This window comes from Stegodyphus dumicola, chromosome 3 (assembly GCF_044657685.1).
Source record: "Stegodyphus dumicola isolate Sdum_Otavi_A_Nest chromosome 3, ASM4465768v1".
NCBI classification, from domain to species: Eukaryota; Metazoa; Arthropoda; class Arachnida; order Araneae; family Eresidae; genus Stegodyphus; species Stegodyphus dumicola.
This window is the reverse complement of record NC_140770.1, coordinates 67,332,187-67,349,461: the sequence shown is the minus strand read 5'-3', so window position 1 is coordinate 67,349,461 and position 17,275 is coordinate 67,332,187. Positions and strand designations below refer to the sequence as shown.

Genomic DNA, 17,275 nt, shown 5'->3' with positions numbered 1-17,275 from the left:
GACTGGGAATATATAACATTTGTGGACATACATGGTGTATATAAATATTTTTATAGCTAATAAATTGATAAATTCCCTGCATTTCCAATACTGATAGGGGTTTCAATATTTTTATTTATTTAGTTATTTCAAATTTTCCATGATATTTTGTGATACTGAACTGGGCTTGGAAATAAATAAAAGTTAAACCCACTATAACTAAAGGGAAATAGTGTCCTGCATAATGAATTTGTAGAACAAATGCCATTCTGGTATGGATTATGACCTTGAAATAGGAATCTGATCATATTCCTTATTTTTGGATTTTAATGATATTACTGTTCAGCTGTTGAAAATATAATATAAAAGTAATACATTAAATAACAAAATTCAGTCCATTTTTATAAAAATCTTATAATTATATATTTTCTCAATAAACCAGGGAAAAAATAATAACTGATATGCATTATGAAATTTAGTCACCTATTGAGAATATACCTTCATTTTCCAGAAATCTGATTGAAATAAAATTACTGAGATTTCTTCATACTGAAAAACTTTAAATTCTAAAGAATGATATTCCTATGACTTTAACAGTGTTTCCAATTTACGTAAACTGAATAAATACTTTTTCAATTTTTATCACAGAAAGAAGTTTATTAATATACTGAGACATCAAGAGAAATTATTAACATATTGATTAATGTAAGCAATATTCATATTGAATACAAATTAGTATGTTATTAAAAAAATACAACAAAGCTAAAACTCTCGTTTATATTTTTCAGCTTATAAGCCCCATTTACAAGAGCAGCTTCGACCGGTGGTGAAAACTGGTTTTTTCAATATGTCCCGATCACACGACGACAAGCATTAACTGCTTCTCCGAATTGGATGTAGAACATTCCTACCTCTCGGGAGCAGGGCATTCCTACATCTCGGGATAGATTTCCCATACTGCACTGCGTGACGGCGAGGTTCACTTAATGACTGCTCGCTGGACTGTCAGCAAAACAATCGCGTTGGTAGATATCTGAGGACGCAATATCATCCAAAAAAATTACATAGAACCGTATGAAATATGGAAATTTGTAAACAAGTACGGATAATGCTATCTGATGCCGGGTATTCCAGAAATACAGTTCAAATAAAACTAAAGACGCGCATATCGACTTCAACTCGACTAGAGGATTTAATACCTTTCGAATTTTTTTTTTTTTTTTGTTTGTTTGTTTGTTTGTTTAAGAACTTTCATCTAGTTCTATAAATGTTATTAAACAGTTTTGTAACACAAAATAATTTTTAAAAAATTGTCAATTTTTTTTTTTTTTTTTTTTTTTTTTTTTAATTTCAATTTTTGGAAGAAACGTTTAACAATTAAAATGTCATTCTTCTCTCACAATTTTCAATGATTTTCCCCCTATTTTCTTATTGTATTTATTAGGAAGTTCTTAATAACTTTAAGGATAGATTTTGCAATTAATGAATTAGTTTCTGAGAAAAAAAAAAAATAAAAACACATTTTTATGCAAAAACTTTGAAACAAATATCTCTATTACATTCCCACTTCAAATAATTTTTCTTTTCAGTATTTTGTAAAACGCATTCTTATTTCTATAAAGTATATGATTTTAATTAAGCAGTAAAAGTATTAAATAGTTTAGGCCATATGTATATAAGTTTTAGGACTTTAAATAAAAGAATTTATTTAAAAAATGCAAACTGAGAAAATACAGTTTAAAGAATACAAGCTGTCTATATAGTCATTAAATCATTCCAAATTGCTTAAAAATTGTATTACTGAATTCCATTACATAGATATAAAATAAAACCCAGTGCTATTCAATTGATTAATATAAACATAAATTACAAGCTTTTATTTAAAATCTTCAGAAAAACATTCAAAACGATTTTAAGAGATAAATTAATTATATAAAATATTCTCTAAAATGTTTATAATCAATATTAAGATATTTATAATTAATATTAATACTATTAATTTGTTGTTTTATTCCTTTTTTGAAAAAGCAAAGTTTGAAATTTTAGCAGCCACTAAACATTTTATTTAAAACTGCTCAGCAGCCTATGTGGTTTCTTTTCTTCTTTTAATCATTTAGTCTCATATATAAATCGCATTTTAAATTAATTTAGGTGTATTTTAATTAATTAAAGAGTTAAAACTCTGATGGTGTTCTACAGCAATAGTAAACAATGTCAAAAAAGATGCAAGTAAATGTTAGAAATCCGCCAAATCTGATTCGCGTTTGTGACATCATTCATTGCTCACAGTGGCTTATGGGTTAAGGGATTGAAGACAATGTGCATCTGAACCAGTCCTGAAAGCAAACTATACTACAGCACTATACTACAAAACTCTTCAATGCAACTAACACATACTTGGTTGCAGTACTTTTCATAGGATATAAGCGTGTAAATCTCGTAAAATTATCACTTATTACAAATAATTCTGTATTTCCTCTTGAAATTTTTACGAATGGTCCTAAATGATCTACTTCATATTCTCGTTTCTCCCTAATTCAAATGGTGGCTGTGGCTGTACGTGCGAAAGAGCGTTGCATTTGAACGGGGTAATAGTGTAGTTACATTTCACAGAATATAGTTCTATACAGATTTATTAAGTTTTATGTGGATATATTCTAAGATAATAAAATCAGATCAAAATTTTGACATTATTTATTATATAACAAATTAAAATATTGAATTATGTTGAGAAAATTTGTAATTATTTACCCAAATTTTTTTAAAAACTCTGCTGTTATTAAGATAAAAAATTCATGAATACATTTTTAAATGAAATGGTTTTAATACAGTAAACCATTCACTCACTTAAAATTATACCATGCATAATTTTTATTCATGCAAAATATTACATAGATAAAGCACACTTTAACAGATCTACAGACAGCAATGAAAACACAAAGCAATTAGAAATCAATCTATAACAGGGTTATACGATAACAAAATACAAGCTATTAAAAGGCTTAAGAAGGTTGAAAAATACAGAAACATAAGATAGTTTATTTAATCACCCTTTGTTAGAAATATTATAAAAATAAAAATTCTAGGTTTAAAAAAAAAATCTTTTTAGGTATAATAAAACAAAAAATTTTATTACTTATGAAACTACTGTAATTAACTGCATTATAATTAAATGGATTCTTAAATTTTATGTAATAATTAACACTTACATAAAATTTTTCATTGTCGGAGGAAACATCACATTTTAACGAATTTTAAGTACGAAATCATTAATAAATCCAAAAGAGGACTATAAAGTAGGTAATGGAGTTGCAATGAGAAACTTTTAATACCGATCAAATTTATGAATTTAATTTAGTAAACCACATAATTTTCAAAGATACAAGCAATTAAATACATCTAATGATAATTATGTATTTCACTTTCTTTGTATAGTAGGAAATAAAACTAAGAAATAATATTATCTGAGACTAGAATTTAGACATTGATAAGATTATGCTCTATGCTTCTATTATTATTGTTTATGCTTTGGCATTCCAATTTATGCTTTCTTAAAATTTAAACACAAAAATATATTTTCCTGTAAGAGCTAATGAGTTGAAAAAAGAGCTTACCATGGTGAGAATCAAAGGCAAAAAAACAGCTGGTATGATACCTGAAAGTCGCAAGCCCAACAGTGACCAGTAGGTGTGATCCTAAAAATAATATATCAAGTGAAATTCAGTAGCACGGTTAAAAAATTTCACTTAGAGAACATAATATAAGCATAATAAACAACAAATAAAATTCTATTAGCTTAAAATTGTATCATTAGTAACTGATTTGATCAAAGAAAAGCAAACCTTCTTAGACACCTAATTTCTTCTATCAGAATTACAGAACTACAGTAACCTATAGCACTGTGATTTTATATTTTATCTAGTACAAGCACTAATATCTTGGAAGGGGAATCCACACTTGCTCTTTTGTGAAATTCAGAAATTTACTAATTGTCCTATTTCTAACAAAACATACTGAAGGTTTCCCTAGAAAGGAATAATGGGAAAACACAATTCCAGTACTTAAAACAGTTAATGAACTTTCTTTTTATTCTGCTTCTAAGCAGCACACATGAACTGCATATGTAGTACAGTGTGAACTTACATACATACATGGTGCAAATTTCAAATCTATTGGATACTTCCTTTATAAGGTTGTACTTTGGCTGGCTGAAAGTACATTTTAGTATGAATTTAAATTTAAAGAACAATACAAGTAAAAATTTTAAAAAATCTGAAAGCTTTCAGATTTTACATTTCAGATTAAGCCAGTGTGTTGCCTTTATTTATTAAACATCATGTTCTTTGCACTTAAACCATACCATAAAATTCAGTTCAAGAGCAATATCGCAAAATAATTTTTAAATGAGCATATCTTTAGAATTTCCGATACACAGTCTCCCGCGCTGGATATAATTCTTTTCTTTTTTTCTGTACAACATTGCCATAGCTTGCTTTCAAATCCTTGAGTTTGTTAATCAAAAATTCATTTAAGTTTTACAAAATATGAAATCGATAATAAAACAAATTCCAAAATCCAAAATTGGGCTTCCAGATGCCCATATTCGGAGGAAGATTACTTCATTCAAAATTTGATGGCTCTAGGTACTGTTGTTTTATCACAATGCAAGAAATATACATACATTTATGCAGATTCTTCATTATTTAATTTCTTTAAATATAATACAGGGCAATAATATTTAATGGCAACAATTAGAAAAGTGAAACAACGCTTATAGTGAATCAATGCAAAATGCCAAAAGGAAATTAATAGTTTTTCTGGGCAAATTGCCCCTTTGGACTAAATATAAACAGCAGAATTAAAAAGTGTTTATCAAATGACAACAGAAATCATCTGTTTTCAATTAGCAAACTTGTCTGATCAGCAAACTGTTGTGTCTATTCTACCTCCATATTTCCTTCTATCTATCAAATGGATTTTAAATTTTAAATGATTTATTTATCTAGTAAATGGATCTTGTACCAGTTTCATGTATTTATTTATTTATTTATTTATTTCTGTCATATTTTCTTACATATAATTTCCAAATGCTTTTGAGAAAAAGGTCGTCAGGGAAATTTCAGGAATTATAAAAACAAACCTTCATGCATAAACTAAGGGGCAAATGATATTACCTGAAGTTACACAGGATGAGTTAATTTATTAAGGCTAAGCACACAAGGACTATATGCTTAAGAAGATAGATTCCTTCATGAAGGACCTTTTTAAAGGGCAACTAGCTTGTATTCATATTACACATGAGAAAACCATTAAAATCTCCATGCAACCAGGGGTGATGTCGAGGCTATATGGTGGATGTTGCAAAAGATCCTATTCGAGCCTGTAGAGTTAGATCCCATTAGAGTCCAGCCAGTGAATGCAGACACATGCTGTCTTGCATTTTCTTGACAGGGAATTCCTTTTTTGTGCAGGAACTCAGTTTGATGTTTTTCCTTGATTAGCAACATCAACACGGAATAGCATCTCACTGCACACCTAACTGTTGAGGGTTTTACCTTTTTCCAGATACTCTTTATGGAGAATACTACGGCAATCCCACCAGATACAAAGCATGATCTTTATATGACTGGCCTGTGTTGTTCAAGTAAATCCACTTAAACTCTTGCTTGCAGCCCCCAGCAATTGAGCTTGGATGTCAAGTTTATGCAATGCATAGTGCAACTAATGGACAAGGCACTAACTCCTTAGGAAACTCTTGAGTGGTTTCATACTAAACTTCTTCCACAAGTTCTTGCAGGTGGGCCTCAGCAACATCAGTAGGGCGGCCAGAGCTCTCTGCTTCTTAAATGTCATAGTCTTTGTTTTTGAACATTTGGCACCAAGCCTTCACAGTGTTATAGGATACAACATTAGTACCTAAAGCTATACGCATGATTTGGTGAGATTCTGTAGCTGACTTTTTGTAACAGAACTGGAAATAAATGATGGTTCTAATCTGGTACTACGATAGTTCCATTTCAAACAACTTGTACTAAACGACAACGATATATTTTTACAAATTTCACAACACAGCAAGTCTTTTTCTTTCAAATGAGAAAAATCATTTGGCAAAATATGATTAAACACGGCAACACAAACTGTTTGCACAGATGATATTAGCAGTGGCGGGAAACTTTTATATCTGTGCTTTTTTTATATATATTAAAACTGGATATATATATTTGTGCCTGAATTAAAATATGATAAGCTATTGTGTACTTCAGCTTCTTTAAATTTTCTACCATAGTATTCATTTGAGAGACAGTTTTTGTAGATCTTGTCATAATAACTATCTTCGATCAGTCTCTGTAATCATTTATAAATACATATGCATTTTTAATTCTACACTCAGCTTTTATGCTCATATTGGCATTATTAAAAATTAGGAAATGAGAGCAATGTTTTACAAAATATAACGGTTAGTCTGTAGCCCTGCACATTCAAATACAATTAACGATAATTATTGCTTATTGGTAATTTAATTATTTTGAGTTGAATTGCAAAAATTCAATTCTGATTTTTATTTTATTTTGATATTTATACTGTAATGGAAAAATCAGATGAAATCCTTGCATATGGTTATTTAAATCTAATAAAGTATGTTTTGTCTGCTGGCCAAAGAAAGGTGTATGTTTATAGAAAGTTTTAAGAAAAAATTATTTGAATATATTTCATCATGATAGAAAACCACCAAAATATCCATGATCTGATGTAATTTACATGTGTAATGTGAAATAATACATGTGTAACGGGATAATCTAGCTGAATTTTTACATTAATAGATAATTATAAAATTTCATATTTAAAGTGTGAACTAATTTTAAATAAATAAAGGTACTTTCCTGTTATCGGTACCAGATTCAGAAATGTATAAATGTATGCACGTGTATATCATGTATATGCATATATGTGTATATGCATATACACACACACATTTGTACTTACAATATATACATGCAAATATGAACACATACATCCTTACATACATGCATACATATATATACATTTCTAAATCCAGTCCTGATAACAGAACAATACCTAAATAAAACAATTTGATTTAAGAATTTTGTGTGAAGAAAAGAAAATTAAATTAGTATTGTCTTTATATTCTCTGTATTGTTTGTATTGTGAACAGAGGCAGACAGTGTTGGTGGGCGAGCAGGCAAATGCCTGGTGGGACAGAGCGATTTTGGGGCAATCAAGAAACTCAAACCATCAAATCAACACACATGACTCAGTGAGACAGTTGCACATGAGAGAGACATGGATGCACGGACCACATATTGCACTCAAACTCACAAGAGATATGGTAGCTGTATGGTAAGGGTACAGTAGAACCTATAGTCGACGGTTGTTAAGTAGCTTTATGAAAATACAGTACAGTCACGTTTTCATTTAATTGTGAAATTGAAAATACATTATAAATGCAATTAATAAAGATTCTCTAGAGAATTTTACTTTGTCACTGAATAATGTAAGCTGATGACAAAAAATATTGCAATTGAATTCTTTTACACTACTTTTTAGAATGGATAAATAAAATGGTGGCCAGAAGGTTTCAGAAAAGAGATAAAAACTAATGAATGACTCTGCAAAACAGTGCTAAAAAATCATGGATATGTATCCTGGATGTTCAAAACCAGCACCTTCTCCCACAACAGTAATTGCGCAAACATAAGAAGAGGCTACCACTTCCAAAACATTTGAAGTTGAAATATCAAACACATGTGAGGACAATTTGATGCTGCTAACAACAGACACAATTAATATAGAAAATATTACCGTAGCAACAACAAGCACGTCATCACCATCCTTTTTCATATTTTCTGCTTTCTATTTTGCATGACTGACAGCAAACCAAGACCATCAGGATTTTACTAGCAAACATCCCTGCCAACCTTCAGCTTCAAAACATTTGTCTTGTCTTCTTCATCTAGTGTTCTATCATCCTAATGGAAGTAATAGAAAATGGTTGAGTTTCTGTAAGGAGACAAACTAATTATTCTGCTTCATTTATTTATTTTCTTCTGACAGTTCTAACGAAAGTACTTTTGTTAATAGAGAAATGAGAAATTGGGGGCAAGTAAATGTTTTATTGCACTCTGTTTTGCACACTATTTTACTGGGGAGGAAGTACATAAAGTTCTTTTCAGAGCCACATGCAGCCCACAGGGCCCATTTTGAGATCACTGAGTTTCCTTGGGTAGAAACTCAAATACTAGCGTTCCCTGTCCTAGCAAAACACGGTATGCAGCATATAATGTGCTTTTTCAGAAAGTTTAATAAATGCATGAGACAAAATGAACATAAGACGAATAAACATATACAATATCTTTTTCCTGAAGAAAGTTCTCAGAGAATGAGAACAATCCTGTTGGGGAAAGACTACCAAAAGATGATTTAACATAGATATGCACTTGTTCTAATTGGTTTGATTTGATGGTGAAAAAAGAAAAGTTGGGAAAACATTAACAAGAAAAGGATAAGAAATAAAAAATCTCATCTTTCTAAAAGAATCCAGAACAGCTTCTAGAGTTGGCAATGGGCATTCTAGGAAGTTTGTGAACTTTTAATTATTTCATGAGTGACTGCATACTTGCTTTTATGTATATATAGTAATGAATTTCAAGAAAACTTGTTTTACAATAAAATTTACATTTTTAGTTGCATCTGTATTACACTGTTTAGAATCATGTTTCTACATAATATTTTTGTTAATAGAAAGAAAAATATTAGCAAATGTAAACAGAACATATTATTACCCTTCATTCTCACTTACACATAAATATATATAATTTAATTCGCCTTTATAACTACTATATGCCTTCAAACTATTATCATTTCATGCACCATTTTTCTAATGTAAGCGTATAATAAATACACTGAATTCCTTCATATTAACATTTTTAAAAATTTCTTATGTAATGAAATAATTTTCATCATTTATGTGCATAATATTTTTTATCTTCCTCTGTTAACTTTTGAGTATCTAGATTGATCAGCACAATTTTCAATCTCATTAAACTCAAATTTGCAAACTTTAGTTGCAGTAAGAAGCAGTATATTTTAACTTTTATTAAACTAGATAACAAGAGCGTTTTTAAAACATATTTCCACACTCAAAAATAATTCTAACATATCTGCAACAACTCTACTTTGAAGAAGTTCTCAGATAAGCATTTTGGCAGTGAACAGAAAAATTGCTATCAAGAGAAAGGTAGTTTAAAAAAAAAGAGTTACCATAATTTAACAAGATTTTAAAAATACCTACAGATCCAAAATATTCTCGATCAGCAAAAACATACACAAAGACAGCAGACACAAAAGACATCAGGAAGACACTTAAAATTCTCTTCTTTATCGTTGATGGATGATCTCTGAAAGTAAACAGTCATATTATAAAATTTAAATGCATATATTCTAAAGCAGCGATTCTCAATTGATATTATGCATACCACTGGTGGTATGCAAAGAAACAAAGTAATTTTAACTATTAAATTCAAAAATCTCATAAAGAAAAGGAACAATTGATAGAAATTTCCCGTGATCGAACTTTAACTGAATATTTCAAAAATACCACACTTGTTAACTTTTGGCTGAACTGAAGGAAAGAATTTAAAGGCATTTCTTATAAGGCTATTAAATTTGTATTGCCTTCTTGCACAACTTATTTGTGTGAGAAGGATTTTCTTCCATGTTATATCTGAAAAATAAATACCAACCAAAGTTTAAAGTGGATCTTAATTTGCAGTTAAAACTAAGTGAAATAAGACCAGACATAAAGAAATTGATCTCTCTTAAACAGGCCCAAATTTAACACTAAATTTTAGAATTAAAGTATTATAACTTAAATTTTGCTTATTAAAATGGCAACCAATTTTTAATCTAATATTTTTTATGTGTGCATATTTAATACAAATATCCAATAGGTTGTGCAAAAGGTATATATATTTAATATTTCTATTGAGAAGTTGGAAAATAATGATTGTAAAATGTAGTGGTGGTACTAAAGTTTTTCAGTTTTTGTTTAGATGGTCTGAGTTAGTCAAAAGGTTGAGAACAGCTGTTCTTAAGAAATCTGCATATTGTAACTGTACAAAAATAAGACTACAATTTTCCATAATAGAAAGCTTGCTGAATGATGAAGCTTGGTAATCATTTAAAATTACAGTTATTTACATAAAATAATAAATGGAGAGCATGACTACAATTTCCTGAATAACATAAATTATTTCAAAATCCTAGACTGTTCAATTTTTTTTCTGAAACTAACCTTTACTATAATGTTAATATAATAAAGGTAATATTCTTTTCCATTTTTTTATTGCCTTTTCAGTTTATGTTTTAAAACTTTTTACTTTAACATAGCAATGTGTCAGCTGTTTCCAATCCTACCTATCTTCTGCAGCTAAATCAGGTCCACATCTGTTATTCCAGCTCAAAAGCAAGTATGTACTTTTCACTGGTTTAGGCCTTGAATATAGAAGGTAATACGAGTTTGACCAGCTTTCATCATAATTTTGAAAGAATACCTCCTGGGAATGAATTTGAGGGTCACCACTCCTCTTTCTCTACCATCAATCTCTCTAGAAGACTTTCAGCTAACCAGCAATTTAAATCTCTTCCTGCCACAAATATACTATTGTGTGTATAAATATTCATGCCTACTCCAGGATCTGAACCTGCACAAAAAGCTATGGCAGCTGGCTTCCCTACCAGCATATAAGAGCAGCAGTGTAGCAAAATCTAACATAGTAGTGCAGTTGATTATTTATAATATGTTGAGAATCTTTCCCCAAGAGCGTCAACATTATTATAAATGGTTCATTTTCCATCCTCCGACACTACTTACTTCAAAAATGGTGTCTTTTCATTGCATTTATAGAGAGAGTCACAAATGGAAATTCTCCCTTAAATTGTGGAAAACCCTACTTCAAGACAGCTTATGTAGTCAAGCTTCACAAAATGCTTGTGGATGGTGAATTTTGACATGGTGTTTTAATCTGATCTTGATCTTTGTGGAGGGCCTACTTGGGCATTCTTAATCTTTAAGGTTGAAACCTAGCAAACAACTTCCACACAGTTCCTTCAGCTACAGCACCTTTGCCATAAACAGCACATAGCTTTTTTGCTTGCCTTTCCAGTAAAAAAAACCATTAAATGCCTAAAATACATTTTGTTTTCTTCCATATTCAAAAGAGCATAAAACTGACAAAAATTAATGTATTGTAGCCAATTTTTTTCCAAATATGCCTGAAGCACCATCTTTTATGATATGTACACATGTCATTTGTTTTTAGCCATTCTGATAAATTCAGACCTGTCATTAGGCCACCTGCCAAAAATCAGCATGAACTTTCCAGACAAACCAATAAAATATTTCTTCTTGAAAACCAACATATCTTATTATCCAGCAGATGATATGTATTTGTCTCCATTTCACCTAAAAATTCTTTAAACTAAGCAGTCACACAAAGCTTTAGATTCAAATGTGATTCAACAAAGCTTCAGATTACAAATTTTGGTTAGAGTAGACTTTAAGGCACCCCTTGTATTATGGCGAAGTTGTTGTTTCATTTATTGCCAAGTTATTGTTTCATTTATCGCCAAGTTGTTGTTTCATTTATGGTAGCCTGAGTAGTTGAATGTTATGGAAACCCTATTGTGGCGTAATCGGGTGCATGATTCTGGGAAATTTTGAATCATGGGATGTTTTGTAAGCACCTTTTTGTGGTTTTATTGTACCCTATTGTGGCGTAATCGGGTGCATGATTCTGGGAAATTTTGAATCATGGGATGTTTTGTAAGCACTTTTTTGTGGTTTTATTGTTTACACAATAGAATGGCTGAAAGTAATAAGATTAATTTGAAGTTTCTGTACGATTTGGAACGAAAGAGGAAAAAAGCGTTAACTGACTGGTATGTAAATGAAAGTTTACTTAATAGTCATTATAAGTGTCCTGTATGTAGAAAGGATAAGTGTCTAGTCGAACGTAAAAACCGTTTAGATGGATTTAAATGGGTTTGTAGGAAGAAAGAAAGGTTCAGATGTGGCTATGCCGATATATGGATTCAACTTCAGTTAATTTTAGGAAGTTTTTGGATGTTGTTAAGGAATTTTGTGTGCCACAGACTAAAGACGAAGGAACTTCTAAATAGGGTAAGAGGATATTTGCTTTTTGTAGTGCTTAAATGTATAACATGTTTCCCCTTTTTTATGTTATTGTTTGGTTTAAAATGTAGTTTATTGAGATTATGTATTTTTTGTTTGCCTGTATTGTAGAATTGGGTGCTCCTTAGACTTTTTAAGTGAAAATATATCAATGTTTACATGTACAAAGTGAAGGGAATGCGCAATGCCATTTTTGTACAATTCTGGGATTTTTTTTAAAGTGAAAATAGGTCAATGTGTACATGGATACAGAGTTTATGCAATTCTTTCTCTTGTTATTTTGGCTTTGTGTGCAAGCCAAAATAATAAGTCAAAGAATTGCACAAACTCAGTATCCATGTACCGCCAAGGGATATCCTAAAATATACTTTTACCCAAATTTCTTTTGGAAATGTCCACGCACAAAGCAATTCTTGATAAATAATGCAATGGTAAACAAGTAACTTGTAATTAAAATTTTCCTTCAAAATAAAAACAAAACCTTTTCTCACTCCCGTCATACTTTTTGTTCCATCTGCTGAAACTGAAACAATTTTATCGAGTGGAATATGAAGCTTTGCCAAGCATTCAGTGACAACATTTGCAATCCATGTGTGCAATCCTTTTAGTGACAATAGTCAGTAAAAGATGTTCTTTAGGACCCACACACGAAATAAACTGAATAAAAAGTGAAACTTCTGCCGTGTCATTTATGTCAGGATTCATCAACAACTATTGAAACAGCTGAGATCAATTTAAGATCTTTGATTCATTTATGGGTTATATTTGAAGACATTTTGACTGTTCTGTATATTACAGTTTAAGAAGACAAAGGCAATTCTTTAATTTTTTAAAGAATTTCTAACTTGCTCTTAAAATCCTATAATAGCTTTTCGGACGCATTTATAAAGCATTTTTAATGTATTCACCACTTGTGTTTGGTTTGCATCTTTTAGCAGTCTCTTTGTTAACATTATCAATTAACAGTTTTGGAAAACAGATCCCAATAAATTAAATACAAAACTTGACTCTTCTTGCCTGAAGTTCATCAGCTTCATTCATTAGATCACCAGCAGGATATTTACAGTCAAATGATGCATGTTTATTTGGCAAATATAGCCAAATGATATATCTTAGTTTAAATAGTGTCTTCCCAAATTTGAGTTTTTATTATACACCAATTTTTCTTGACGAACAAGACAGTTCAGAGGGCCATTTGAGTTTTACATAAATGTGAGCATTTTGATCCATTCAACTTTAACTTCCATTTTCCTTTACTTATCTTGTAGCCATGGCAAAGAGGTGGCATCTGAAAACATGTTTAAAAAAAATAAAAGCAACACACAAAGTTATAAAAACTTACTAAATTGACACTAAAAATAAGTGCAAGATCTGCAGTTTATTGAAAGACACAAGTAGCTAAATGCACTGAGTAGGTACACTTGTCACTCATGTGAGACATTTTGGCATGCCGAGCACACACCACAGTACAAACTGATAGATAAGTTGTGAATGTCTCGCTCTTGCTCAACTTGTGCGTTAAGAGGTTGTATACCTCCACATTGCATACCGCCTGCTTATGCTACATCAACTTGACATCCTGCTTGTTTGCATGAAACTAAAAACAATTTGCAATATAAAATATATGCATAATACATGTGTTTTTGTATCAATGCAATACTGCATTCTGTAAGCTTCTCATAAATCACTCAAAATTAGAAAATTTAAAAAAAATTTAGGTATTTTTCCGTTTCGCCAGCGCAAATCTCGCCAAGCAGACTTTGTTGGCGACAGTATACACATAAAAAATGTTACTTCTAAGATTTTTTTTCTTTTGATATGGTTTAAAATTGTGTAAAAAGCTAATAAATATAGACAATAAATTTGTAAAAAGACATTAATTTAAGAATTTACTATGCTTTCATGGTTCAACATCCTAGTTCTCCGGTTCTTATTATGTGACTCCAAGTGATCTCATCTCACGTAAACTACGCTACAAAAATATAGTTCTCTCAGTAATTATCTACATTAATTTCAAGTTAAATCTTAATTTGGAATACAAGTTTAAATGCAAGAATTATTCAATTCGTACGAATAGCTTACTCAGAAATTATGTAAAACCGTAGTGCTTTGCTTCGCTAGTGCATTCTCATTAGAATGGATGAATTTAACCCTTGATTTTGCCTTTCTATATTTTCGCCTGTGAGTGGGGTGACTGCATCCTAATTGACTTAATTACCGCGAATGGTCTTAGGGCATAAAATTTAACTATCTTGCAAAAATTCTATGTAATTGTATGCCAGTATTGAAAGAAACAATCAGTCTGATAAGAAATGGCTGCGACTTGTTTTGAAAATGAAGCGTAAAAGGTTACCAGCGAAGATATTCCGTTTGGCATCAGTTGTAGCATTATTGGCAACTTTTTCGTTTGCGCCGGCAAAACGGAAAAGTACCAAAATTTATTATCGTTGTTATTTGTCTCCAATGGCCTCTCCTTTCCCTTTACTGTGTAACGTGTATACAAGCCAGTTTCCCTTAGAAAGTCCTCCACGAAGGCATCCCTCCCCTTAGGCATATAGCCCTAGTGTGCTTTGCCATAATTAAATACACCACACCACACCACACCTTTCCCTTTAAAAATGCTCCGCGGATGCCCATGTCCAGATCACTTAATTGAAAACTCATTTCACTAATTAGAAAGCTTACAACATGTAAAATATGAAAGGCTGTATGACAGATAAAAATTGGTATGAAGGAGTAAAAGTTGGATTTACGTGTTTCTTACATTCTTGGATATTTTTCATTAGATATGTTTTCTCTTAACAACTCTTTGTTAGATTTTATATGTTAAAAAAAAAAAAAAATTAATTAAAAATTAAAAAAAAAAAACTTTATGAGCATTTGAAATTCACTTCCAAGTTTAAAAATTCCTTGGCTAAAGTGCAGAATTGCCCACTTATTTGTTTGGAGCTTTCTACAAGAGTAAGAAGAATTGTATTTTTGTCAATTTTCTTTGACTTTTTAAGTGAAAATAGGTCGATGTGTACATGGATAAAGTCTAGGGCACAATGCCATTTTGGTGCAATTCTGGTATGTTTTTTTAAGTGAAAATAGGTCGATGCGTGCATGGATACCAAGTATGTGCAATTCTTAAAAACGTGCCAAGCAGTGGGCGATTCTGCACTTTCCCCAATTCCTTTACTACAGACAGCTCTAGTCGACATCTTTCTGGATATCAAATGTTTTGAATTGAAGAAAATCATTTCAACTGGAACTGATGCATTTAACTGTGTAAATGATTAATTAGATGGATATCACTCTAAACTTGTGTTAGATACAGTCTTGGATATAATCACAAATCCTAGGTGAGCCAAACATTTGGTAACTTTATGTTTAGGATTTCAGAATGTCTACATCATCTTGTCACTGCCAACGTAATTCTTTGACTGTACATCACATTCCATAGTACATATGCGAATAATTAACTGATTAGGTCATCAATTAATCATTCACAAATGATTAATTAGATAGACAATCACTCTAGACTAAAAGTACTGGATATATACTTCGATGACATCACAACTCCTAGGTGGCTCAGCAGTCTGATAACCTTATGTCTAGGGCTCCTGACTATCTACGTCGCATGGTCACTGCCAGCGCAATTTATGGGCAATGTTATATTTTACCCCAAGTACCTTTAAAATTTCACTTTTCTGTATTAAAGAAAGATTAGAGTACATTTCATTCTCACGGAAACTGAGTTTTAATTTTTTCATGCTTTCTTTATCGCATTAAATAAATCACCTCTTTATTAAAAATCGTTATACAAGTATTTCAATAGAAAAAAAAAGGTAAAAGTTTATAATTGGGTGCCCCTTGTTTATTTTTGGCGATTCTTTTTTGACGTCAAGATCAGCGTCAAGGAGGCACAATTTCGAGATGGCTGCTACAGAAACCAAAATAAGAAGTAAAAGAATTGCAAACTCGGTGTTCATGTACACATCGATCATTTTTCACTTAAAAATATCACAGAATTGGACAAACTCGGCACTTCGCACTGCCTTTAGTTTTTCCATGTACATCTATGATCTATTTTCAGTTTAAAAAAATCAGGAAGCTAAAATTAAGTTAAAGCTATCATGGTAATCAGAAATGGGGTTTCATCACCAAAATTGAACAAAATTTGTCGCCAATCGAAGGGGCACCCAATTCTACACTATAAGCGGAAAAAAAAAAAAATAACTCTCGGGCAGAAATTTAGAAAATCGGTAAGAAAATATTTCAGCAGAAATGTTGTGGTTTCAAAAAATACTCACCTTCCGTGTGTATTCCTCCATACATATAAACTTCCCACATACAATGTAGCGAGAAGAACGCACACCAAAACATTGGAGACACATCCTAACTCAAGGCGGTTGAGAAACAATTTAGTAAGCATGTTACACTTTCGTTCTGGACTTTTAAACCCCACATCATAGAGTACTTTTTAAATGTCTCGACATGACTTTATCAAAGTCACGCATGCTCCCACATGTAAACAAACCTTATCTCAGGTGATGTTGCCACTAAAGGTACGAAAGTTGTCAATATAGCGTGCAATAGTGATTTTTTCCGAATCTCCGAATAACTCTCAGTTAGATAAGGACTTGTGTAGTAACCACGTACCCGTGGTTAATTCGTATTAAAACATGCAGCGTAAATACGTTAAATTGCGGACAACAGCGAACACTTTATAGAACCAGGTATCCATGCACCATAGTTCCGTGTTGTTTGCAATATCACACAGATACACTGATCGTATTTTATTCTCGAGTGTCAAGATGCAGAAACGCCTTTTTGCTCGCCTTCTGATAACAATTTGGAAGGAAAAGAAAGAAGAGTAGTGTAGTAGGAGGTGTGGGAGGGGGGCAAAGAGAGTCAGGTTTGCGCTAGCGGCGGCGAATGGGGGAGGGGGAAAAGATGTAGCAGCGGGTGACAGACCGCAGAGTCAATTCAGCCTGAATGAGTCAATTAAGGTTGTAATTCTTATGTGGGTAGGATGTCATTCGGGAACCGATATTTTTTACCGGGATGCGGAGAGTGAGAGTGCTATAGCACTCTCAGGGT

At 31.5% G+C, this 17,275-nt stretch overlaps 1 protein-coding gene across 3 annotated transcripts in view; it reads right to left on the bottom strand.

The window, feature by feature from the left end:
- Sras (Ras converting CAAX endopeptidase Sras) overlaps positions 1-16,945 on the bottom strand; it is a 45,743-nt gene extending 28,798 nt beyond the window's left edge. Inside the window, exons 1-3 of one of the 3 annotated variants that reach the window (XM_035354370.2) lie at positions 16,486-16,945; positions 9,290-9,395; positions 3,594-3,674 (exon numbers count right to left, since the gene is read on the bottom strand). In XM_035354370.2, coding sequence (XP_035210261.1) covers positions 3,594-3,674; positions 9,290-9,395; positions 16,486-16,607 — 309 coding nt within the window. In that variant the 5' untranslated portion in view covers positions 16,608-16,945. Of the gene's footprint in view, positions 1-3,593; positions 3,675-7,800; positions 7,968-9,289; positions 9,396-16,485 lie in introns of those variants that run through there. The other 2 variants (XM_035354369.2, XM_085812974.1) reach the window with 2 other exon arrangements.
- Between the last annotated feature and the right edge of the window lie 330 nt (positions 16,946-17,275).